Source organism: Sceloporus occidentalis, unplaced genomic scaffold (genome assembly GCF_023333645.1).
Source record: "Sceloporus occidentalis isolate IW3139 unplaced genomic scaffold, rSceOcc1.0.p SCAF_3, whole genome shotgun sequence".
Classification (NCBI taxonomy): Eukaryota; Metazoa; Chordata; class Lepidosauria; order Squamata; family Phrynosomatidae; genus Sceloporus; species Sceloporus occidentalis.
This window is the reverse complement of record NW_028316983.1, coordinates 120,187,108-120,213,229: the sequence shown is the minus strand read 5'-3', so window position 1 is coordinate 120,213,229 and position 26,122 is coordinate 120,187,108. Positions and strand designations below refer to the sequence as shown.

Sequence of the window (26,122 nt, the reverse complement as noted above, 5' to 3'; positions counted from 1 at the left end):
GCAGTAGCAGTCCAGTTGAGCATTACAACTACAGGGAAAGGTGGGCAAGGATTAGACAAGGGCTGGGTATTGCTAAGAGGCTGTGCACTGAGCCCTGACTGAATGAATAGATTCACATATTCCACCCAACTTCTGTTTCTTTTAGATGTTTTTCTCTGTTGCCAGGACAGAAATGAAAGCAGGCCACGGAAAAGAATACAAAATCCAGGTCTTTACACCCACCTGAAGGTACTATTGGAAGGGATGATAATAACAATGAAGAAGCCCCTTTTGATAAGTAAAAGACCGGATCTAGATTCAAAGCAATGGTCAAAACTAAAGAGATAAGAATTAAGAGAGATAAATTAACATGTTGGGTTTAGAAGAAACAAACCAGGTATTGGATATGGGAGACTGATTTGGCAGCTGTAGATGTGAAACAGAGCCAAGGTGATATAGTGGTATGAGTGCTGTATTACAACTCTGACATACCAGGGCCTGATGCACACTACATAAGAAACTGATTTTTGAGTGAAATCAATAAAGCGATTTAGTGCTGAATAGATGTTCACACTATTCAAACCGCGATAGAATCTGCCCGTTTTAATTTACTCCACTTTGTGTTCACGTTCATAATAAGATCAAATCAAAATGGAGTTGCATCACAGGGATGACCATGCCACAGGGAACCGAATCCAATTGACAGCGTGTTCACACTTGTGCTGGATTGATTCATTTAAAAAGATATGAGGAATGCCATGGATTCGGAAGAACTGGTTTAACTGGGTTTAGCGCTGCGCCCCCCCTGGGAAACTGTCCCAGCAATTTTGCGCAAGTGCAAACAAGGGCCCTTTCAACCAGTTTACACCCGTTTGAAAACCAGTTTATTATGTAGTGTGAATGAGGCCCAGGATTTGAATTCCTGCTCAGCCATGGAAATTCACTGGGTATCCTTGGATAAGTCACATCCTCTCAGCCTCAGAGAGAGGCAAAGGCAACCCTCCTCTGAACAAAGCTTACCTAAAAATCCAAAATAAACCCATTATATGTTCACCTTAGGGCACTATAAGCTAGAAATGACTTGAGTTTGCACAACAACAACAGATGTGAAATGGCTCTAGTTATCCTCAAAGGTCACAAGCTGAATATGAAGCAGCAGTGTGATATAACTACATAAAAAGATAATACAATCTTGGGCAATATTAGCAGAAGCACAGGGTCCAGATTTCAGGAACTAATCACTGTGTTACATTCTGACGGTCAGATTTCACTGGTGTACTATGACTTGCTACCTTCTGAGCATCACTTTTTAAGAAGTCTGTTGACAAATTATACTGTGAGTACAGTGAGTAGAGCTTTCATTTTGCAAGATTTTGTAAGATATATGGCTGTGGGAGGAGGGCTCTGAAAACTAAGTTCTGCAAGAAACACTTGAAAGAGCTGGATCTGCTTCACTTAGAGGAGAAGAGAGGAGAGGAAAGAAGATTAAGGGAAGGCATGATTGTGGTATTAAAATGTCTGAAAGGCTGTCATGCAGAAGAAGGAGCAGAATTATTCTCTATTCCTTCAAAGAACAAGCAAACAAGTGGGTGGAAATTGAAGGGTGGTACATTTCGACTAAACTTTAAGATAAATGTACTAAGAGTGAGAAATGCATGGCAGTAAAACAAAATGTCTTAGGAAGTGATGAGCTTTTCTTTGCTGGAAGTATTTGAAGTAGGGGCTGGATGGCCATTCGTCCGAGATGCTGTATGTAGCTTCATCTTGGATTGCAGAGCCTGCAACAGGCAAGAATTGAAATATATCAAGAATGAACAACTTGGGAGCTGAGTGTGTTGGATTGCTCTCCCTGAACCACTTGGGGGGGGGGGGGGGGGCAAGAGACTACTACTACTGATCTGCCACTCTCATCTGATGAATTTTAGTGGCACAGTGAGGGGGGCGGGGAGAAAGTAAAGATATATTTTCTAAATAAAGATAAAGCAATACAAAACAATTCACAAAGGGTTAAAAAGCCTGTGAAAATAAAATAGACAATTTTTTCCACTATCCTTCAGGTTACTTATATGGTAGTTATGTTTTCCCCTATGGTGGTAGTGGCAGAACAGAGTTTAAGTTGTGAAAAACAGAGGGAATATTTTAAGCAATTTACACACACACACACACACCAGCCTGCAGCTTTCAAATATCTCCCTTATACCTCACAGAAGATTCAATCGTTGTGAATCTCCCATTATCTTCTCTACTGTAGCTCCTCTAACTCAGACATAGTGAAGTTCACCTTAACTGATTTGCTGTGGAGCTCACATTTTTCAAGATGTTCTGGTCTACCAACATAGGTTCTGCAGCACTAATTTTAATTAGCTAACACATGTCTTGCTAATGGTAGGGATTGCTATCTTGGTAAAAGACTGGGCTTTGATCCAGGAAAATCTTTCCAGTTCAGTCTGATTGTTAGGCAATGAGCAAATGTAAAATGTGAACCCACTAGAATTAATTAAATATGATATAGTGTCTATTTCATGACTTTGAGGTGAAGTTTTCAAACCTAGGAAGCAAATACCATTTCTAAGACAGTAGGGCAGGGATGGGAGGCTTGTGGCCCTCCAGATGTTTTTTGAGTACAACCACTGGCTAGTGCTTCTGGAACTGGAATTCCAACATCAAGAGGGAGCTGCTTTTCTTTCTCCCCCTCCTTTTTAAAATCCCTTTGTATTGCAGGTGCTGGCTGGTGGATGTCCATCAAAAATTCTCTGAGGCTCTGTGTTTTCCACCTCCTCTTTTTTGGGATTAGTGTAGTGCCACCAATCAATAAATAGTTTATTTGGTCATTGACCAGTATAAATATAATAAAAATATAAATACTGAGATAATAGCATGATCAAAACAGTACAATTATTGGAACAAAAGTCAGATGGGCAAAAGGGTAAAATCAGATCAAACTTCATCAACTATCATCAATTGCTATCAGCCAGTTGGGAACGTATTTTACACATGGTACAGTGGAGCCTTGCCTTACGCGGGGATCCATTCTGGACCCCTTTCCACGTAAGGCAAATATTGTGTAAGCTCAAGTGTGCCACGGGCATGCACACCATTCAATGAATAGCAGCGCAGCTTCCGCGTAAACCAGAAGCCGCATATGGTGTGCCCGTGTATGGAGCAGGCACGCTGTATAACAAAATTTTGCTACCTTAAGTACATCACTTGGGTTCTGATTATCCAGCAAATAACATAAATAAAGAGTATCAGAATGTCCAGTGTATTTAGTTATAAGAGGAGTAATCAGTTGATGATGAATGTCCTTATAGAATTGACAGTACTGAAGAGCATGAGCAGTGGTTTCTATAGCTCCAGTATCGCAAGAACAAAGTCGAGATTCATAAGGTATTTTTCTATATTTCCCTTCTAATACTGTTGTTGGAAGGAATTAAGCCAAGCATGAGTACTGTAATTTCCAATTTTTTCCCCCCTCCTGTTTGCTTCGTAACATCTTGCCTGACAAAGAAGCCCAAGGAGCTTCGAAAGCTTGCAACAAGTATATTGTGTATTTTGGTTGGCCAATAAAGGTATCACTGATGGATTTTTGTTCGGATTTATTAAGTGGCCAACACAGCTACCCCTGCATATATTCTGTAATTGGGTAATGTTTATAGTTTTGAACTTGAAACACAGAGATACAAGTTCAAATCCTTATTTTGTCATGGAATTTACTATGTGACCATGGGTTATCACTTTCTCTCAGCAAATCTACCACACGGGGCTTTTGAGGGGATTACTAGCAAGACAGGAACCATGTAAAGTGGTTGTACATGTTCCTGGTGTGGAACACCAACAACAATCTTTCGTCATGTACATGTATTTCTAATTGTTGTTGTTGTTGTGTGCCTTCAAGACATTTTTCCCATTCCCTTTCTCTGCTTTATAAAATGTGTGCCATTTGAACAGGCTGTCTTCCTGCCCACCCTCTCAATATCTGTATGGAGTACATGAGATTGTGGTGGCACCACTTTGATTTCCCCTTAAATATTCAGGGAGAGAGAGCCAGTGTGGTGTAGTGGTTTGAGTGTTGGACTACACCTCTGGAATTGTTTTTGTTGTGTGCCTTCAAGTCATGTATGATTTATGGAGACCCTAAGGAGTTTTCTCAGCAAGATTTGTTCAGAAGGGTTTTGTCATTGCCACCCTCTTAGCTGAGAGAGTGCAACTTACCCAAGATCACCCAGTGGGTTTCATGGCTCAGCAACGATCTCCAGAGTCAGAGTCAAACCACTATGCCATGTTTGCTTTCTGGAGACCAGGGTTCAAGTCCTGACTCAGCCACAAAACCCCACTGGGTGACCTTGGACAACTCGCATTCTCCTCAGCCTCAGAGGAAAGCAAAGGCAAACCCCCTCTGAGCAAATATCGACAAAGAAAATCCTGTGATAAGCTTGCCTCAGGGTCACCCTAAATCACAAATTACTTGAAGGCACACAACACAATTTAGGGCCAAGCCTACTACTGCTACTGCTAGAATGAACCAAAGTGTTCAGTGAGACTGGAAACCTGGGCAGAAAACTTAAGTAGAATCATTTAAACCTGCCATCATTTAATGATGCTTGTGTCAGCAAATATTGCACTTAATGCCAGTGAAAGGGTACCATCCTCCTCTGTAATTCAGTGGCTGATCTATTGTGGTGATGCTGAGAAGGAACTCCAACTTCCAGTGTATAATCGAGGATGCATTTTAATTTTTTGCTCTGCTGGCTGTCTACATATCATAATAGCAGGTCAAACCTGCAAAGCAGAAAGTTTTTGAAGAATGCCTCTCCTTTTGTGACATTCCCTCAGGTGTAAAATATTTTGTATGCTCTGCTTCTCTCTTTTGGGACTAAGATTCATTATACAAACAAACCCTTCAAAAACCATCTTATTACAAAAGCATGCTGTTTCTTTGGTTTTGAAGAACAGATTTGGAAAGATGCCCAACTGAACCATGACGTTTGAAAAAACTAAACTTGATGGCAGGTTTACAGTGAGCTCCACAAAGATTTGCTCTTTGTTATTCAGATGAAAACCTGTGTGGATAGTCTGTTTTCATTATGAAAGGTTTGGTTGATAGCATTCCTCCTGACTGTGTAGATATCCTCCAGGGCATTTTAAGTACATATACAAATGCACACATATGCCTCTGATTTTTACAGACACTACCAGTGTAATCCTAGGCAGTCTATTCAGAATTAAATTCCCTTCAGTTCAACTGGGCTTATGCCTATACAAATGTGTATAAGATTGTACTCCTATTCTTTCTTCACAGTTTAATTAGACTTATACATGCTTATCACCACACTTAGAAGGCAGGAAGTGCTGCACTCCTTCCTTAGCCTTATTCAGGTATCCACCTGCACTGGGTAAATAGAAAGAATGAGGTTTGGATCGCTGGCCTGTCACCCTTCCCCATTACCTTCCATAGATGCTGCTGGTGGTGGGAAAGTCTGATTGTACGAGTGTGGTTCCCCTACAAATAGGGCTCAAAATTGTCTGAGGAACACAGTCCCACCTTCGGACCTTTCTTTTCCAATTCATGGAATGCAATAGAGACACAAGACAGTCAAGCCACCAAACAAAGTCCCAGTCTCCACAATCCCTACTCTGATTGTAGTTTGGTGAGGGAGAAAACCCAAGCAGGTCTCTTGATTTACTTCTTTCAGATACGAGATCTTTTTGGAAATGATCAGTTAAATCATCTCATTTTTCATTGGGTTACTATAGAGGAAGAAACAAGTTGCGTATTTCTGATCATAACTCCTTCCCATGTTTAATTTTATATTGTGGCTTTGGCTTTATTTTATTGTTGTTATTGTTAACTGCCCTCGAGTTGATCTCAACGCATGTCAGCCCTGTGGATGAGACATCTCCAAGACTCCCTGTCCTCCACTGCTCTGTTTAGTTCCTGCATATCCGTGACCTCCTTAATAGAATCCATCCATACAGCATACAACCTTCTTCTTTTTCTACTTCCCTCCACCTTTCCCAGCATTATTGTTTTTTCTAATGAGTCCCCTCTTCTCTTGATATGTCCAAAATATGGCAACTTCAGTTTTGTCATCTTGGCTTCCAGGGAGATTTCTGGCCTGATCTGATCTAGGACTCATTTGTTTGTCTTTTTGGCTGTCCATGAAACTCTCTGCACTCTTTTCTAGCACCATATCTCGAATAAACTGATTTTCTTCCTATCTTTTTTCCTGAACTGTCCAGCTCTCACATCCATACACAGTAATAGGGAATACAATGGCTTGTATGATTCTAACTTTCAAGTAGGGAAAAATCTCCTGAAGCTATTTACTGATGCCAGAGATTGGCAGTAACTTTTTACACCCATGTTTGGAAATCGGCTGGCTGAGCACGGCTGGGAGACAGGATGCAGCCAGAATGCAGTCATCCAACAGCATGGGCAGCATTTTAATGTGATAATTCCATACTGCATCCCATAAATAACTGAATCCCGGCAGGGATAAGTCACTATTTTTTTTGCCATGCAATAATCTCCTAAGTCTCTCTCATCAGCTCTCCTCACAAATTAAACAAGCATGGATCCCTTTGGCCACCAAACTGAAAATTTTAAGAAAGGGGAAAAATCAATCCTGGATATATTTTGGAAAACGCTTTCTGATGATCTCCAAAAGGTTCCAAATGTTTTTCTTTACTTATCTGACCTGATTATTTCATTTTGTATGTACATATCTTTAGTTCTGAATAAAAAATCTGCTGAAACATGTTCAAGTTGCTTTGTTTTTTTGTAGTGCAGGAACCTATCCCTATTTTTTCCATGTCATTTCTGTCTCTGGTACCAAATTTTATATTAAAGAAGTAATGTCTGGGAACACATCTATTCTATTAACTGAGTTATACTTAAAATGAATTACAGTCGGCCCTTCTTATACATGGATTTTTTATACACGGATTTAAGCATACACGGTTTGAAAATGTTCCAAAAAAGTATAAATTTACCTTGATGTTCCATTTTTTATTAGGGACACCATTTTGCTATGTCATTATACTTAATGGGACTTGAGCATACACGGATTTTGTTATACACGGGGGATCTTGGAACCAAACCCCAGCATATAACAAGGATCCACTGTACTTTCCCCAATAACTAAGGTATAATTGGTTGCGAGTTCAAGACCAGCAAAAGGGCCCAAGCTTGACTCAGGCTTGCATCCTTCCGAGGTCACTAAAATGAGTACCCAGACTGTTGGGGGCAAATTAGCTTACTTGCTAATTAGCTTACTTGCTGTTCACCGCTATGATCTTTGGAATAGCGGTATATAAATAAAACAAATTATTATTATTATTATTATTATTATTATTATTATTGTATTACACTGTGAATGGAATTCCTTCCCTTCTTGTAGTGTGATTTTCTTTTTATAATTTCTTTTATAATTATGTGGGTATTGCCTCAGTGGCTGAGAAAGGATACTTCATGGGTCACGTGTTTTTAGTTCAATCAGCTGACTGATTGGATGTTGAGGCCGTGATGGGAAGGAGAAAAGTGTGTTTTGTACCACTGGTCAGTGGCTTGTAGAATTCAGGGTTTAAAAAAAAGGAACCACAAAGTAATTATTCTAGGGGCCATTCAGACTATCTTTTGTACTGAATTGTAACCCGGATTAAAATAGGTAAGTTCCCACTGGCGTCACATCAGAATCAGGGCCTTGCACACCCGATCCAGGGCAAATTCCCCTTAGAGCATTTTTTCCAAAAGTTGATTATTTCCTGTGTCTTTTTGGAAAACCCGTTTCTTCCCTGCTGCTGGCAAATGTGAACTTGGCTCCGGTCATGATCAGGTCAAGTTCAGGGGAGGGATTTAGGTCAGAGGGAGGGCAGTGGGTGGAACATGCCTTCCCTCTCACAGGCAGCTTTCTCTCTCTCTCTCTCTCTGGTAATTTTTATTTTTGACAGATTATGTGAATGCTTGTGCTGCAGGTTGATACATATTGATAGAATGGGTCTGCTTGTGCTACATTTCCCTTTTGCTTGCTTGTTGCTGGCATGGCAGGTCACTTTGCAAGTGGCATTTTTTAAAAATTTTTTTGTGTGTGTGACAGAATACGCAAATGCTTGTGTTTCCTTTTAAATCTGGCAAATTGATACAGTGTGTGAATGCTTGTGCTACATATGTTTCCCTTTCAATTTGGCAAATTGATACAATGTGTGAATGCTTGTGCTATATATGTGTGGGAAACGAAGAGAAAGCAAGAGGATGCAGAGGAGAAGGAGAGAATCCATTCTGGGATGGGAAACGAAGGGAAAGCAAGAGGATGCAAAGGAGGCGAAGGAGAGATTGCATTCTTGGATGGGAAACGAAGGGAAAGCAAGAGGATGCCAAGGGGAGGGAATCAGAAACGACCTGAAGGTACACAACACATGCACCTACACACACAAGTTGACAGAATATGCAAATGCTGCTTCCAGTTTTTTTAAAAAAAGGAGGGGGGAAAGCACCCATTCCATTGCCCAATGGTTGTAGGATACGTCACCTTTGACAAAAGTGGAAGTGCGTTTGATTGACAACAAAGGAGGTTCCATTTTAAAGTGGTACTGCAAACTTCAGAGGGGCAAATTGCATCGATCAAGATAAAGAGTAGTGGGAACTTCTTTCTGGGGAGATTCGGTACCAGCTCAGCGAGTCCGGACCGGATCTACCCAGGACAAATAAGCGAATGGGAATGGGGCCCTAGTTAGCTTTGAAAAAAGGCAAAAAGTTGCATTTAAAAACTGCAGCTACAATGAAAGCTAAGTACTTTGGTTGCCTTGGACCTATCACTCTAACTCTTCACTTCTGCTGTTGATCAAACTATCTAGTGCTGTACATGCCAAACATTTTGAATCATTTTTTCAAACCCCTGCCTCCCAAACTCAGCAACAACTTTCCACACACCTTAGGAACATTTAGGTTCAAAAAGAAGGCTGATCTGGATTGAAGATTCTTGCTTCAGGACCTTCAGCCTCAAATGGTATGGCTGTGTACATGCAAACTCTGGGAAGGCTGGGAAATGGGAAGAGTTTGTGGGAAAGGACTTACAATTCAGTGTTGATTTAACTTTATCCTAACCCCCCCCCCCCCCCACACACAATCAGAAACGTCTTAGGTGTAGGATAATGGCTGTGTATGTGTTGCAGTCACCATATTTCTCCCACGATGCCCTGGAGTGATGCTGGAACCTTCGGGAACATTTCTCACTACTGCACTATTGGCAGGGATAGCATTATAGAATCACAGAATCCTAAAGTTGGAAGAGCCCACAAGGGCCATCCAGTCCAACCCCTTGCCATGAAGGTGTGAGAATTGCGTATTCTAACCAGACCTTAACAACAACTATTGTAAGAACAGAATTTTATTATAAAGGAAGGTAGAAATACACTGAATCACATCTTTGCTGAATCTGGAGAACTCCAGATAGAGACAGCACTTTAAAATCCCCCAGACCCCTCCCCTTTGGTTGCTTTCTCCAAAGGCACTTTCTTCTGTTCAGCTTTGATGTAAAATTCCTCCCTTTGTGCTGAAGGGGGGAAGAAGGGGGGAGTAACCATTTGGTTCCTAGTTCCTTTGACTAGGAGAGATCTAAGGATGTATGCATCTAGGGTATCTGTTACCCATCCAGCCCTCATAAAACTGCCTGTTTGCGATACGTGACCATCCAGCCCATTCCCCATGGTGGCAGTCCTCCTTCCCAAAAATGCCTTTCTATCTATATCACTACTCCCTCTCTATATATGCTTATCTATCTCTATCCCTATTTGTGTGTGAGAGCCTATTCACTGGCCCCCATTCTGCAGTCTGTCTGTCTATCTATCTATCTATCTATCTATCTATCTATCTATCTATCTATCTATCTACCTACCTACCTACCTACCTACCTACCTCATGGCAGAATACACCCTGAATGATTGAACATGCAATCAAATTACCACTGACAGATGGACATCCAGCCTCTGTTTAAAAGCCTCCAAAGAAGGAGACTCCAAGGGAGTGTGTTCCATTGTCAAACAGTTGTTACTGTCATGACATTCCTCCTAATGTTGAGGTGGAATCTCTTTTTCTGTAGCTTGCATCCAATGTTCTTTGTTCTATTCTCTGGAGCACCAAAAACAAGCTTGTTCCATCCTCAATATGACACCCATTCAAATATTTAAACAGGGTTATCATATCACTTCTTAACCTTCTCTTCTCCAGGCTAAACAGACCCAAGTCTCATCGGACATGGTTTCCAGACCTTTCACCATTTTGGTCACTCTCCTCTGAACACTCTCCAGCTTGTCAATATCCTTTTTGAATTGTGGTGTCCAGAATTGGATGCACTATTCCAAGTGAGGCCTGACTAAAGCAGAATAGAGTGGCACTATTACTTCCTTGATCTAGGCCCGTTACATACCTGCGAGAAAGGCCGGACTGGACGTGGCCTGTTTTCCTGCGGAGGGACACTGCAGAAGCCAACCTGCGTGGTGTCACTCCACCTCAAAAAGAACCCTGAAAAACTGGGTTCTTTTTGGGTCACCGCGTGCACATCATGAGTGCACCATTGGCACACTTGTGATGTAAGCGATGCACAGCAATGTCTATATGCTGCATGTCACTTACGTCAAGATGGCGGCCCCCGTGTGGATGGGAGGTCGCCATTAGGCCGCTGCCCACACATCCTAGGGTTCTGGAGCGTGCGGATGCTGCATGCTCCGGAACTCTAATATTGGTGGCAGCACAATGCTTTTGGCCCATCTGTCTTGGGCCCTAGACACTATACTTCTATTGATGCAGCCCAAAATTGCATTGGCTTTTTTGGCTGCCACATCATGCTGTTGACTCATATTCAACTCGTGGTCTACTAGGACTCCTAGCTGTCTTTCATATGTACTGCTATTAAGCCAGATGTCCCCCATCCTATATCTATGCACTTTGCTTTTCCGCCCTAAGTGCATTACCTTACATTTCTCCATGTTGAAATTCATTTTGCTTGCTTTAGTCCAGCTTTCTAATCTATTAAGGTCATTATTAATTTTGATCCTCTCTCCTGGGGTATTAGCTACTTTTCCTAATTTGGTGTCATCTGCAAATTTGATAAGCATGCCTTCTGTTCCTTCATCCACGTCACTGATAAAGATGTTGAATAGCACCTGGGCATAGGATAGAATCCTGTGGCACCCCACTCGTCACTTCTTTCCAGATTGATTAAAACAGATGGGTGGCTTGGAGTGGCCTCTGGCCCCAAGTGGCCTGGAACCACAACAACCAGGTGGCCTGCAGTGGCAGTCCCAAATGGGCTGCTGGCAAGGAGCAGATAAAAGATGCTTCTTTTGCCAACAGCTTTGGTCCAATTTAGGTGGCCTCACTGTAGTTTTCAGCTGCTCTGGGTGCATGCATTATCTGCATGCCCTACCTCTGAAACAGCTGGAGGCTGCTTTATTTGGCCCATCTGTTTTGGGCCATTGATAAAGATGTTGAACAGCATTGGGCCCAGGACAGAATCCTGTGGCACTCCACTGGTCACTTATCTCAAAGATGAAGAGGAGCTGTTGCTGAGCACCCTTTGGGTTCAGCTGGTTGACCAATTACAAGTCAATTTAACAGTTGCATTTTTAGCCCATATTTTACTAGTTTTTCGCAACATTCCAATGGTGGACCTTGTCAAAGGCCTTACTGAAATCAAGATATGCTATATCCACACCATTCCCTTCATCCACCAAGCTGACACACACACACACATACACACACACACACACACACACACACACACACATAGAAGGGAGTACCGTAATCACAAAAAGTCAACATGGGTTTCTGACAAACACATCATACCAGACTAATTTGATCTCAAGAGATCAAATTAGTCTGGTATGATGTGTTTGTCAGAAACCCATGTTGACTTTTTGTGATTACGGTATTCCCTTCTAAAGGTGAACAGACTCTCTGTTTAATGATCTGTTCTAGAGTATTTCCTGGTATTGACATCAGACTAACTGGACGATAATTGTTAACATCCTCTTCCCCCCCCCCCCTTACTGAAGATTGGGACATTTGCCCTCCCCTAGTCAGTTGGGACTGACTAGTGGGGTGCCCCCCTTCAAGCCTGCCTGTGAATGTGGTGGTGAATCTGATTCATTCTTGTTTCTGATAACTACTTAACATATCCTGCTGTGTATTTAAAGCAGATACACATATACATATCCTTTTGACTTTTTAACAAACATTAAAGTTGTGAGCCTGCTCTGTATACACAGGTCAATTAAGCTTATTTATACAAAGATATGCTTTCTTTTGATACTTAAATGTGTATATTTTAATGCCCTTTTCCTAATGTGCACATTTATTTGCACAGTTTATCTAATTCATGCAACATATCCCCTACAAGTAAAACATACATGTGAATATTATGCATACTTTAGTCATTCAGATTTTAAAATATGTACATTGTTTTGTGTGCACAATATTTTTTTGAAAACACCATGTGAACCAATAGGCGCACAATCTGAATATTTGGAAATGTGTAGATGCTCGAGACAAGGTGTGCATTTTCTTTCAGCCAATCCTGGGAGGTGTACAAGTACTGCTTTCAGTGAAAATTACTGAACCAAAAGAAATTTATTTCCTTTCCTTTCCTAGAGGCTGTTGCCAGGATAATATGGAAGAAGCCAATATCCACGACCTTGACTTCATTGAAGAAACAGTTGGACAAAATTTAATAAATAACTCAACAGTTATGTAGCTGTCTCCTTGGCATGCTAGTACTGTGAAGAGTTTAGGAGAAATGCTTTCACATTACTTCCATGTTAGTTAGGAAATTTTGAGAGCTGCAGTCCAAAATGTAACTTTTCCAGGTATGCAAAGATCTTTGCTTACAGTCAGATGTGTTAAGGCCAGTACTTTCTATCCCTAAATGTCTCTATCTCATCCATAACACATTTTTTGCATCTCCCTCAGCATTACTGTTGTTAGCTGCAAACTAAGATGGGTGATAATTGCATAGAAAGTGGAATTTCAGCAAATGCTGTTGTCAAATAAGCAACACCTGCTGATATTACCTCTTCTGCACAGCCATTAAAGAGGAGCCTTGCCATATATATCACCTGGCAAACCTACTCAGCTTGGAGATTAAATCCAATGCAGAGATCAGCTTGTACACATCTTTCCAAATTCTGAGTGTTCATGTTACCTGCTGCCCAGCTTCTCCATCATGTTTGAAGACTTCTGCATGGATGATTTCCCGTGTTTTTCAGATATAGTAGACCAGGGATGGGAACAGTGTTTTGGTCCCTCTTTGCCATCATGGCCACCCACCCACCACCAAAACCAAGAGGCACCCTTCTAGTCGCTTATCTTTAAGATGAAGAGGAATCATGTGTGTTTACACTTGGGATTTGGTCCATCACCCAGTTATATATCCACCTAAGAAGACTGCTGTCTAGGTGATATTTTACCAGTCTGTTTGCAAGAATATCATGGGGGAGTTTGTCAAAGGCCTTACTGAAATCAAGATATACTACATCCACAGCATTCCCCTGATCTACTAAGCTTATAAATCTATCTCTGCAAAAAAGTTTTAAGATTGGAAATAGCCTACATTTACATTTCTATACTACTTAATAGTGAATTCAGCACTCTCTAATTAGTTTACAATCTGTAAACCAATTGCCCCCAATAAGCTGGATTAGTCTGGCATGACTTGATTTTGAGAAACCCATGTTGGCTCTTAGTAACCCATGCGTGTTGTTGGGGATATGGGATAGGGCCTTCTTGGTGGCTGCCCTTAGAGTCTGGAACTACCTTCTGAGAGAGATTAGAATGGCCCCCTCCTTGTCACAGGCAAAAGCTTTTTTACTTTTTTTACAAACTTTTAATATAGAAAGTTTTTAAAGAGTGGGCTAAGAGGTGCTGCATTGTATTAAACTCTCCTCTTTTTAATAGTTATTTTTAAAAAAATATTTAAATTGTATTTTATTAAGTATAGAATCATAGAATTGGAAAAGACCTCAACAGCCTTCCAGTACAAACCCTTGCCATGCATCAATGCATCCCCGATCGATGGCCATCCAGTGTCTGTTTAAAGAACTTCAATATATTTCTAAACTGTTTTAATATTGTGATTAGTTTAATTCCATTTTAATGTTCACCTTTTGTATTTTGTAAGTCATATTATTCTTAAATTGTATGATGCTTTGCATCCCATTTTAAAAAATCTTTTGTTGATATTTTTTAGGATAAGAGAAAAGGGTAGAGGTGGATTGAGACAGAAACACGCATAGAGGGAAAAGGGGTAAATGGTAAAAAATGACTAAAGCATGGGTGAATATGATATTGTTGGTTAGAATTAAAAACCAAAATGGGCTCCTGGTCTGGAAAGTTAGAAAATACTTATATACGCATTGCTGGAAATTTGGAAGGACTGTGGAGAATTCTGCCCATTCAAGCCCTAAGCAAATGACTCCATGTTCATTATTCTTCATCTGTCTTAGTTCTCAGCAAGAACCCAAGGCTCAAGTTACTACCTGTGGCTGCATTGTCTTGACAGCAATTGGAGTTGCACTGATCCCGGAGAATGGACACCTCCCTCTCCAGCATCTCAATTCTGCTCAGCAGCTCCTGTATGTTCCGGGAGGAAGCGGCACACCTGCAAGTCTGTTTGGGAAGGTTTATCTTGTGGGTAAAGGTGACCTGGCTCTCACTGTCAGAGGTCTGCTCCGTGTATTCTGTCATCCGGTCATCTTCTGAACTCACCTCTGGATCAGATGAAGCCTCTAGTGATGTTGAACAGAGACTTTCCAGAGGCACATTAATGTTGTATATATGGCTGAAGACCATGGGTTGCTCTTTGATAGGTGTGGTGTAGTTGACAAAGCTGCTTTCCTCATCAGCCACCTGTCTTTTGACTCTTTCTGTCATCACTTCAAGGCGGCACTCAAAAGGCCTAAAGATGGATCCAAGGAGCATTAAGTTGAGACCAACCAGAATATTCCTTAGAACTACATTTTCACCATCCACCCCCATTTTCTTGAGAAGAAGAGGAAGCTTCTATGCCGTCCTGGGATAGGAGAGCTCTGGGAGAATCTGAAACAAGAAACAGAAGGTTATGATACAAGTGTTGGAGGGAGATACTGAGGGAATTAGATGAAAAAGATTATAGCATCAATCCTGTAAACATTACTTGAGAGCTATAACTGTTATTGAAGATAGAGTGAACTTGCTTCCAAGTAAACAGGCATAGGACTGAGTTGTAAGAACTAAGGTTGAGCTGGAATAACTAACAAAGCACTATCATCAGTTTGTCTTCCAGTTGTAATCCAAAGGTAAGGAGAGCAGAAGGACGGCCAGCAGCTGTTGCTCCTAATACTACTTTGTTGCTCATTTTTGTCTAGGTGATTTCAACTCCTGGTCACTATGAAAGAAAGACCCCCAAACCATCTTGTCATGGACTGCCTTTCTCAGGTCTTACAGATTCAGGGCATAGCTTCCTTGTTTGACTCTATCCATCTGTACTGTGGTCTTCTTTCTTTTCCTACAGCCTAATCAAGAATTATTGTCTCTTCTAGTGAGTCACGTCTTCTCAAGTATATGCAGTGTACAACTGCCTCAGATCAGTCATCTTGGCTTCTAGGAACTGTTCAGGCTTGATTTTTGGAGCCCTTTTCATGTATCCTACTGCTACTACCAGCGACGTATACACATCTTCCAATGTGGAAAGTGCTTTACAAACTTAAATGAGTCAGAGACATCCTGTGACTTTGATGAAACAGACAGAATTCTCACAAAATATCTAGACAGGTTGATTTAGCATGGAAGTTAACAAGCAGCATCCCTAGGGACAAATCTGGCCCCTTGATTGCTGTAATCAGAACATATACAGTATCTGCCCACTGCTTATATTTTCCTCCATCTTCATCCTTCCATCTGTTGCCCCCTGTATATTGCATTATTAAATGCTTAAAATCCTTGCAGGAGCAACCTTTATCTGTAATTTTAATATTTAAAATATAATGCACACCAATACCTTAAAAACTAATAATAATTGTAATAATAATAATTAATAAATTGCCATGGTATTCTTGAAAAGCACTTGGAGTTTCAGACTAACCCCCTTTCCCTGGGGTAGTCATATATATTTATTTCTATAGTCAATACATTTCATATTAAACTCCTGCAATTCAACTCTCTTGGTTTTTGAGTACAAAGTTTCTTTAGGCATTCCTTTGCCTTATGAAAAAAGCTTGATATTTGTTAACCTTTGGTGGCTAATTCTTTGACAAACTGGGTCTCTCTCTCTCTCTCTCTCTGGATAACTGTTTTGCTCAAGAGTTAACAATTTATTCTGCATATATTAATCAATACTGAAAAAATAAAATAATAAAGAGATAAAAATATGGTTTGTGATTGTTTCAAATAGCAATAAGCCATTATCTCAGACCATATAATGTTCCCTAGAAAGGTAGAATTAGTGGGGGTTTTTCTGCAGCCTCCACCACTGTATTAAATATAATTAAACTGCACTGCACTGTATTAGGCTTATTTATGTTTATGCCTAGGATACGCAAATATTGCTAGTTTAAAGTCATTTCACCCCCCACTTACAGACAGAATTATGTGGTAAAGTGTCTTTATTTGCAACTCGGCAACTTTCCATTTTAGTATTGATTTGTAGTCTCTGGGTGGTAAATCCAAACTATGGGCCAAATTCATACTGTCAGAAAAGCTTTTTTACTTCGGTACTGTTACACCAGATGTTAGACCTGCTGATTTTTTTATCGTTGTTGGCTTGGGGAAAGGGGGAACACTAAATATTGTTCAGAATTTCTCTCCAATACCTTGGCTTTACAGAATTACAACGGAGACTTTGCAACCAGCAGATAGACAGAGCTGTAACTCCATACCAAAGGAACCTCATTATTCTCAGTACAGCACAGGGGTCAAGCTGAATGTCTATTGCTTACCTGCTGCCAGGAAATTTGTCTTGCATTTAGTTTTTATTGAAGCTCTAGCTTATAGCAGAAAGACACCTGTGCATTTTGAATGCAGTTCTCTCAAAGATAAGCAGCTTGGAAATTGGTGCAGAATTTATTGTTTGTCTGGAATAATTTCATATTAAATTCCTCGTTTGATCGCTTGAATAATTATTCTAGAGGTAATTCCCCTCCTTCCCCCTTCTTTATGAACTTTGTCTCTTTTGCTTTCTGGGCTAAGAATTGCTGTCTCATACTTTCTCTGCAGTAAGATATTATGCTTATGGGTGCCAGTGTGGTGTAGTGGTCTGAGTGCTGGGCAACGACTCTGGAGACCACGGTTAAAATCCTTGCTGAGCCATGGAAATTCACTGGGTGACTTTAGGCAAGTCACATGCTCACAACTTCAGAAAACCCCGTGATAGGGTTGCCTTAGGGTCACCATAGGTTGGGAATGATTTTGAAAGCACACAACAACAAGAAGGCATTATGTTCAGTCAAAATGGAGGTTGATGTTTATGCCCTGAAAAATTTCCCCTTCTTTCAGCAATTGGCGGAGTGGGGGTTGGAAGCATGAGAAAGTGTCATGTCAGAGCAAGGGTAATGTGATACAGGAAGTGAATTTTGCTCTAAATTTGCTTCATTTACCCTAAAGCAGTGATGGAGAACCTTTTACAGACCGAGTGCCCAAACTGCAACCTGGACCCCACTTATTTATTGCAAAGTGCCACGTCCCTCTGGCTTTCTAGTAAGAAACTCTGGCAAACTCTGTCCTAGGGCAATAGCATGTGTGCCCACAGAGAGGGCTCTGAGTGCCACCTCTGGCACGCGTGCCATAGGTTCGCCATCACTGCCCTAAAGGCTGATCTCGGAAGTTAAATTGGGAGAGCCCTGGTTAGTACTTGGATGGGAGACTGCTGGTGAATACCAGGTGCTGTGGGCTGTATTTCAGAGGAAGGAACAGGCAAAACTACTTCCTTGCCAAAGAAAACCCAATGAAACTCATGGGGCAACAAGAAGACGCGAACACACACACACACACACACACACACACACACACGTTGTTGCATAGCCAAATATAATTGGCTTTGCAGCATCATGTTATCACATTCATTATGTAATTCCTAGCAGGTTCAGGTTCAGAAGAAATGAGATGCTGAGACCATATTTGAAATAGTGCTCACTTAAGCAGTAAAAGCCATTTAATTATAAATGCACATTCTTTCCCTTATATTTGATTGTAAATGCAAATTCTTGCCATCCAGTACACATGAGCTTTGAACAACAGAGCCACTTCTTTCTCCTACCCCTGTTCCCATGCTTGCTATAACTTAGTTTTTGTCAAAGTATACTGACAGAGATTTGCTTTAGTAATATTCTCGTTTTATTTTATTTGTAAAATGAAGACTTCCTACCTAGAGCAGAGATTCAACACCTACAGAATCAGTTTTCACTTGCTCAGTGTGTGGGAAGGGCTAAAACTGAGGGATATAGGATTTGGGGCTGAAGCTGAAAGACCCGCCTAACCATGATGTTTTGGATAATAACAACCTGTATTGCAGGATTAATCCCACTTGCAGTTAGAAGGACATTCTGTCTGGTAATTGAAGACATCTTCCCGTCTAAATAAATGGTCAGAGCAGATGAATATGTAGAATGCAGATTTACAAAACGATCTCCCCTGGTCTGAAACAATTATTTCTCTAGGCACATACCGGTAATATCATTGCCAAGTTTCATTATTTATATCCTCACGTGTCTCTTAGAACTTTGTATTTATGCTAGAAGTGAGGGAAGAAACCTCATTCTGCCTCATTTGTTCCCCTCATCTAAACCTGTACCATGCAAGGAAAAATAGATTAATCCAAAGGAATGAACATTCCCCATACTTGCCTAGGTTTCTGTAGAAGAGGTACTAATTCCTCCTGTACCATTATAATTTAAATCAGAGAACAAGTAAACTTCCTTCCTCTATAGTCCACAATGTATTCTCAATAACTTTGATTAGAGAAAGATGTTCCTTACTACTGTAGGAATAAAAGCTACTATTCATGGTGAATCTTTTATTCCCTGTCTTCACAAAGATAATCAGACACAACACATAAAAACACATACTTCCAAGTGTGAGCAAACAGATTGTCTGTGAAGAAAAGCCCCATTGAGGGTGATAGACAGACAAAAAGACGATTATAGAATTATGGGATACTTAGAGGAGCTTACCTGAGAAATGGGATTATTCTTTGGCAGGTAAACATGGGCTTAATTTTCAAATTTGACTGCCCAGGCTTGAATTTCTAAAGCAATTCTGTTATGGAGTGGAAAATGTGCCAACTGCCTCTAATTATGAGCCCAGCATCTTGGATCCATTTTGTCCTTCAAAATGCCATATATAGACAGTGAATCAGTGACTGAGAGAGCTTCAGCTTGTTGAGACTGCTATATAGCTGCAAATGCTAATGGGAAAAACGGAACAATGGTAGGGGTAGGAGAAAATTTTGATTCAATTTGTTTCTGTAAGAATTTATCATTCTTTGTATATTTCTCCACAGTCAGAATGGAAATAACTTGAGATTTTTAAAAAAATTAAAATATGGGAGAAACAGCAATTGCCAGTTTTACCCAGCAAGGCCCAGTTTGAGTACTTAATTCGTAAAGTTTTAGACTGAATCCCTGAGTAATCAACCATATTAGCACTATTGCAGAGTAGTCTGGATCAAATTCTGGGATCATATAGATGGATTTCATGCGACCTAGAACATGTGATACATTAATAGTAAAGTCATGATCTCAGTATATATTCTTCTGTTGCCAAAATGACATCTTCCCAACACAAAAGGGAAATATCAGCAAGTAGGCCAAAATATATGAAGCAAAAGAGAGGGGGGTAGGAAGGAGAAAAAGTGAGAACACCTTGTTTTGCTTTGTTATGTGGAGTGAGAAATGCCAAATATGCAGGCTTTGTTCAGGAAAGGAAGAGGCACTAAGGATCATATTGCAAACATATGTTGGATAATGAAATGCACCAAAGAATTTCACAAGAAAATCAGTCTGTGCCTTATAGATTATAGTAAAACCTTTGATTGTGCAGTTCATGAAAAACTGGATTGCTCTTAAAAATGAGTGTGTCACAACATTTGATTATCCTGATGCATAACCTGCACTTAGGACAAGAGGCTACCATCCAGGCAGAATATGGAGAAATGGAATGATTTCCAAAAGGTAAGGGCATCAGGAAAAACTGCATTTTTTCACCCTATCTGTTTAATTTGCATGATGAATATTTCATATGTAAAGCAGGATTAGAAGGAAGGAAGAAGGTGTAAAAACAGGAAGAAGCAGCACCAGCAATTTAAGATTCCAGATAACACCATAGTACTAGCAGAAAATAGCAAAGACTTGGAATGATTACTGAAGAAAGTCAAGGAACAAAGTGCAAAGGCAGATGAACATTAAGAAAACAAAAATAATGCCAGAAATGATTTACATAACTTTAATGTTAGATTGGCTCAGTCATTAAGAAAAATAATGACTGCAATCAAAATTTAGAGGAAGAGCAGGACTTGGAAGGACAGCTCTGGAGGAACTAGACAAGATCATGAAGGGTAATAATATATAATTGAATATCAAAGTCAAGATTATCTGTATTGTTGTATTTCCAGTTACTATGTATGGCTGTAAAAACTGGACATTTCTCATCTGAAATGTGGTGTAGAATAACAGTTTTATGCATAATATGGACTGCTAAAAAGGCAAATAAATGGGTCCTACAGAAAATCAACTCTCCCTAGAAGCCAAGATGACTAAACTGAAACTGAAGTGAATTCACTCTGCATCCACCGCATAACAACTTCTTGCATAAATGCAAGCAAGCTATATCATAAAAGGCTTTAGCCCTAGCCTTTCAAATTAACAAAAAGTTAACAAGATATCATATGAAGACCAAAGAATGTATGAAAAAGACATTATGTGAAGATGAAAGAATATGAGAAAAAATTAGCAGGTGTAGGTGCCAGAAACTGGGACTGTCCTGCAAAAAGAAGGACCTCAAAATGCTTACTTTTACAGAATACTACTTTCAGAGAATACTACTTTCACCATAGCTGTGAAGGACAGGCACTGTAGTATAGTTTTTTGAGCATTGGAATAGGACTCTAGAAACCAGGGATTGACTCTCTGTTCAACCATGGAAATCCACTGGGCGACCTTGGGCAAGTCACACTCTCTCAACCGCATAGGAAGGGAAAGACAAACTCCCTCAGAGAAATCTCGCCAAGAAAACCTTGTTATAGGTTCACCTTAGGGTCATCATAAATCAGAAATTACTTGAAGGCACACAACAGCTAGTTGTGAAATTAACCTCAGTATATATTGTGTTGTGAGAAGGGTGTCAGGTTAAGCAACTTTGTCAAGAGTTCAAGTGGAACAGAGAACTACTTCCATGAATTTCAAAGAGATAGCCTTGTTTAGTCTGTTTCAGAATTAAAAAGGTGGGGAGGCAGGGGGAAGGTGCAGGAAAAAAATCTGGTAGTAACATTGAGATTTCTTTCTGGATGAGATTTTTTATTTTATTTTTATCAACCCACTCCTGCAGATGCAGTGATGGAGTATAGTACAGTCCCTTCCGATTCACAGGGGATCTGTTCTGGACCCCCCTCCTGCTAATTGGGAAAATTGCCAACATTGGAGCCCATTGATTACAATGGGGGTGTGCTCCTGCATGCGGCACTGCTTGTGCACCTCAGATGGGCACACCATTATGTCCCTCCTGGCTTGTTGTCTGTGAAAGACTGGGGGATGCGAATGGCAAGACCGCGAACAGGGAGGGACAACTGTATTAACATCACAGATATTTAAGATCAGGTACACAGTTGTAGGAGTGGGACAGAATGTAATAGGATAGAAAAAGTTGCAACTCATGACTGCTACTTATTAAGGCAGAGATTGTATGTCCAGGAAGTACACAGATAGATCCAGGAAGGCTATGAATACAATGTCCTACACATACAAGTAGTGGTTATTGAACAAAACAATGAAAACGAGGAGTGAAACCCCTCCCCAAAAACCAATTTGGGATACAGTCACAGATTGCAATCCATTATCAGATGTATGAAAAGAGATAATAGTTTTTGGCACACTACATGTCTTAATATAAGAATACTCATAACTTCTCCTAACTAATACATTTTCTCAGAGTAGGTTTTGACTTCAAGGAAACGTAGGGCTGGAACAAACGGCCTTATAGGGGTGGCTTGATGCCACCCCTTTGAGTGCTGGATTGGGGCAGCATGGTCCTGATCTGGTGTTTTTCCAGCCCAAAAAGAAGCGGCAAAATGCAGCTCCTTTTTGGGGTGGAAAAAAGCCACCCTTTCCACTGCTGCTGTGGCTTTTTGGCACTCCTGAGGTGCATGGCGTCTAAACACTGCATCACCTGAGTGCCGTGAATCCAACCCATGTGTCGGCAGGCAGGTGTCATCGGGGTGTGTGTCATATGTATGCCACACCCACATGCCAGGCGTCAGTTTTTGAAAGCAGACTTAATGCTTTCACACTTCCCTACTAACAGTGCATCTAGTTGAAAGACCTGTATCAATTTACACAACTCTTTGATCCAGCTTGGATCCTACATAGGGAGAAAGTGGATATATAATATCAAACCAACCAACCAACCAACAAACATCTTTGAAGATTTATTAACAGGGACACAATGTGCATCTTTCTGTGTCTTAATACATTCTACGCCACTCCCACAACCATGGGAAAGTGATTAAATATCTGTCTTTAATATTGTATTCCATCAGTGTATCTAATGAAGTGAAGTGGTATCCACAAAAGCTCCTGCTACAATGAATATATAGTCTCAAAGCCTCTGCTAGACATTTTCCCCATCCCCGCCTTTTCCTTTTTTCTTTTAACTTCTAGTGATGTTGTTGGGAACCGATCTTAAGATCACTCCACTGGCTGCCCATTAGTTTCCAGGCTCAGTACAAGGTGTTGGTTATCACCTTTAAAGCCCTAAATGGCTCGGGTCCAACCTATCTTCGGGACCGCCTCCTTCCATATAATCCTCCCCGCACACTTAGATCCTCAGGGAAAAATCTGTTACAGCCTTGTAAAACAAGGCTGTCCATGACCTCCCAGAGGACCTTTTCAGCTGTAGCTCCCAGACTGTGGAATGGCCTGCCGGATGAGATCCATCATATTACCACTCTAAACAGCTTTTAGAAAGCTATAAAGACGGATCTCATCTGGCAGGCCTTTCCTGGATAGTTCTCCGGACATTGGAAGGAAAATCTTAACTGCTGACCTCCGACTTCACCACAGTTATTGTATTGTTTTTTAAGTATGTTTTTATGTTTTTAATTCCACACTGTTTAAATGTATTTTAAGGGTTGAGGGTTTGGACTGTATATTTTAACTTTGTAAGCCGCCCTGATTGCTTTTGTAGAGAGGCAGGATATAAATAAATTTTATTATTATTATTGTTGTTGTTGTTGTTGTTGTTGATGATGATGATGAATTCCATAGCACTGCTAGGAGAGACAATTCCCTTGGTTTTTATTTAACATTTATTAGATGCCATAAGAAGACATGGCTTGAGAATATAGGAAAGAACCAATTTTCCTGCAGCTGAAGCAGAAGGTTCTTCTTATTGTGCCATGATTGTGATATAGCATCACTGGGCTCTGTCTAGTGCAAATGAGATGTCTTCAGGCCCATTGATTTTCATGTTGTTATTTATTGGTGTCTTTTATCTAAAGGGGTGTAATTGAGAGAATACTATCCAATAACAAAGGGTAAGTAACTGCAACTGGATGCATAAAAGAGAAACATCTTTATTATTTAGTTAAATTGGCTGGGAGGTGAAAGCTTACAAAACAGAATTTTATCAAGAGGAACAGCCCTGGGTAGCTTATGACATCCAACATAGGCTAGCAGTTTCTGTACCCACCCTGAGCAGAGCTTAAATTATTTGGCTAATTGTAACAAGTCTACAACTCAGGAAGGCATTCATCTCATTTTAATGCCTCAGATTCCATATTTCTGGAAAGGAAGCATTGCATGGTTCCTTATCAGCAGCACACGTGTCCTTGCAATGGACAAAGAGTGAAAACTCTTGCACATGTTCTTTTTCATTCTTAATTTTGTTGTGAAATTTGCTGTGTTCTTACTGGCCCAAGGTTTCTTCACCTAAGGTCCAGGACCATATTTATAAAGGAAATAACATAATAAGCATAAATATTCTGATCCTTTGGGCCACATTTAAAAAGAAAAACTATAGTGGTATACAACATGTATTTCTTCATTATACAGTTTTTGTATAATGAATGTTTGCTTTGTAACTCTAGGTGTATAATTCCTCTTCTTTAGGGCCTGAAAGGAGAGTTGTGGGAGGAATGAAGGGTGAGGGCTTAGGTTCCTCCCTGCTGTCCAGTGCTTCTTCATTAGAAGTCATGTCCCCTGTTCCCATTTTGCTGGTGAGTAGTGAGAAGTACCCCGGCCTTGCACATGCATTCCTGGGGGAAAGCATAGTAAGCATAATGTGAAAACAGAATAAATAAAAGTTCAAAACAGTTTATGTCCAGGAAAACTCCCAACCTCCTTATATATTATTGGATCATAAAGTCTGTACAGCTCTCAGCCTAGTTAGGACTAACATGTTCTATCAGCCTAGAAATAGTTACAAAGGCCAATCAAATAATAAAAAGGAATCTTCTGAGGACTCTGATTTTCCACTAAAAATAATTTTAGTATGTTTATTTTAATGCGATGATGCTAACCTCTGTTAATAGTTAGGAGCTTAGTGCACAGCAAAATAAAGCGGCTTACTGCTCCTGAATTCAAGCCAAATTTGGGCTGCCCCCTGGTGTTATTGCATGGCTTTTGCCCCCAAAACTGCCATCCAGGTACAGCCCGGCTTCAATACTGGTCCCTGAACTTGCTTTGGCAGCCATTTTTCAAAGTCGGAAAGCTCCTGACTGTCAAATGTAGTGGTACACTCACGTCTTTAAGAGCATTCCATAAGATATATATATATATATATATATGCAGTCAAAGCCATTGCTATAATCTATAAAGCACAAGCCAATTCTGGAATTCTTTGGTTCACTCCATTATCCAACTTATGTTTGCAAAGTGGTCCCCAGTGCCTCTTTCTTTCCTGAATCCTGTTTGCATCTCTGGGATTTCTCTCTTAATATATGATTGGAGTCTATGCTGCAAATTTTTGAGAATAATTTTGATTGCATGGGAAATTAATGCTATGGTCCTATAGTTAATGATTGAATCAACAAGTCTACTCTAGCTGGAACTAACCAGTAGCATCCATGCCACTCCATGCTTGTTGTAAGCTTTGAAGTACTGTATATGTTTATTGACTCACTTTATTGTAGAACAGTGATTCCCAAACTTTGGTCTTTTAGGTGTTTTGGACTTCAGCTCCCAGAAGCCCTAGCTAAGGTTGTCCTGTTGTCAGGAATTCTGGGAGCTGAAGTCCAAAACATCTGGAGAACCAAAGTTTGGGAACCACTGTTGTAGAACCTTACAACTGTAGAACAATTGTATTGTAGAACATTATAGCATTGTTTATTCTTGAGTACTATGTTTGCTGCTGTCTCTTGCTGTATGAATTCAATAACCTAAGTGTTTTGTGTGGGAATACATGCATGTGCACACGGGCACACACACACAAATGGTATGTTTTGTAGTGTTCTGTTGGGTTTACAAGTACAGTATAAACCTTTTGTTTGAATAGATTTGTTTCAAACCACAACTTATAGATAGCAGATACTGCTATTGTTTCAAAGTGGTATTAGATCCAGAGCTTAGAAAAGTTCCTTTTTTTGGACAACAACTTCCACAACTACATAGTCAGTATTGCTACCGGCCAACAGTCATACTGATGTGGGAGTCTTTGAGTTATCATCCGAAGAATAACTTTGCCCTGCTCTAATCAGAGCATACATTTTAGCAATGACAGTGTGAAATTGCCTGTATAATTTGTAACTATGTTCTGTACCTTGCACCATCTTTTTCATTCCTCACAGGACATGAAATATCTTCCTCTTTTCCAGCTTTCTGTGTTAAAGCAGCTGTTTACTAGAATCCTTTTTTTTCCTTTTTGCAGACCTGTGACATACCTGAAAACACAGTGATTGCTTGTTCAGCTGTG

General features: G+C 40.3%; 1 protein-coding gene across 2 annotated transcripts in view; it reads right to left on the bottom strand.

The window, feature by feature from the left end:
• LOC149316638 (tenascin-R-like) overlaps positions 1-26,122 on the bottom strand; it is a 539,652-nt gene that overhangs the window by 125,208 nt on the left and 388,322 nt on the right. For both annotated transcript variants that reach the window (XM_089515968.1, XM_089515969.1), the window contains exon 3: positions 14,509-15,067. In XM_089515968.1, the coding sequence (XP_089372094.1) occupies positions 14,509-15,007 (499 nt within the window). In that variant the 5' untranslated portion in view covers positions 15,008-15,067. The remainder of the gene's footprint in view (positions 1-14,508; positions 15,068-26,122) is intronic.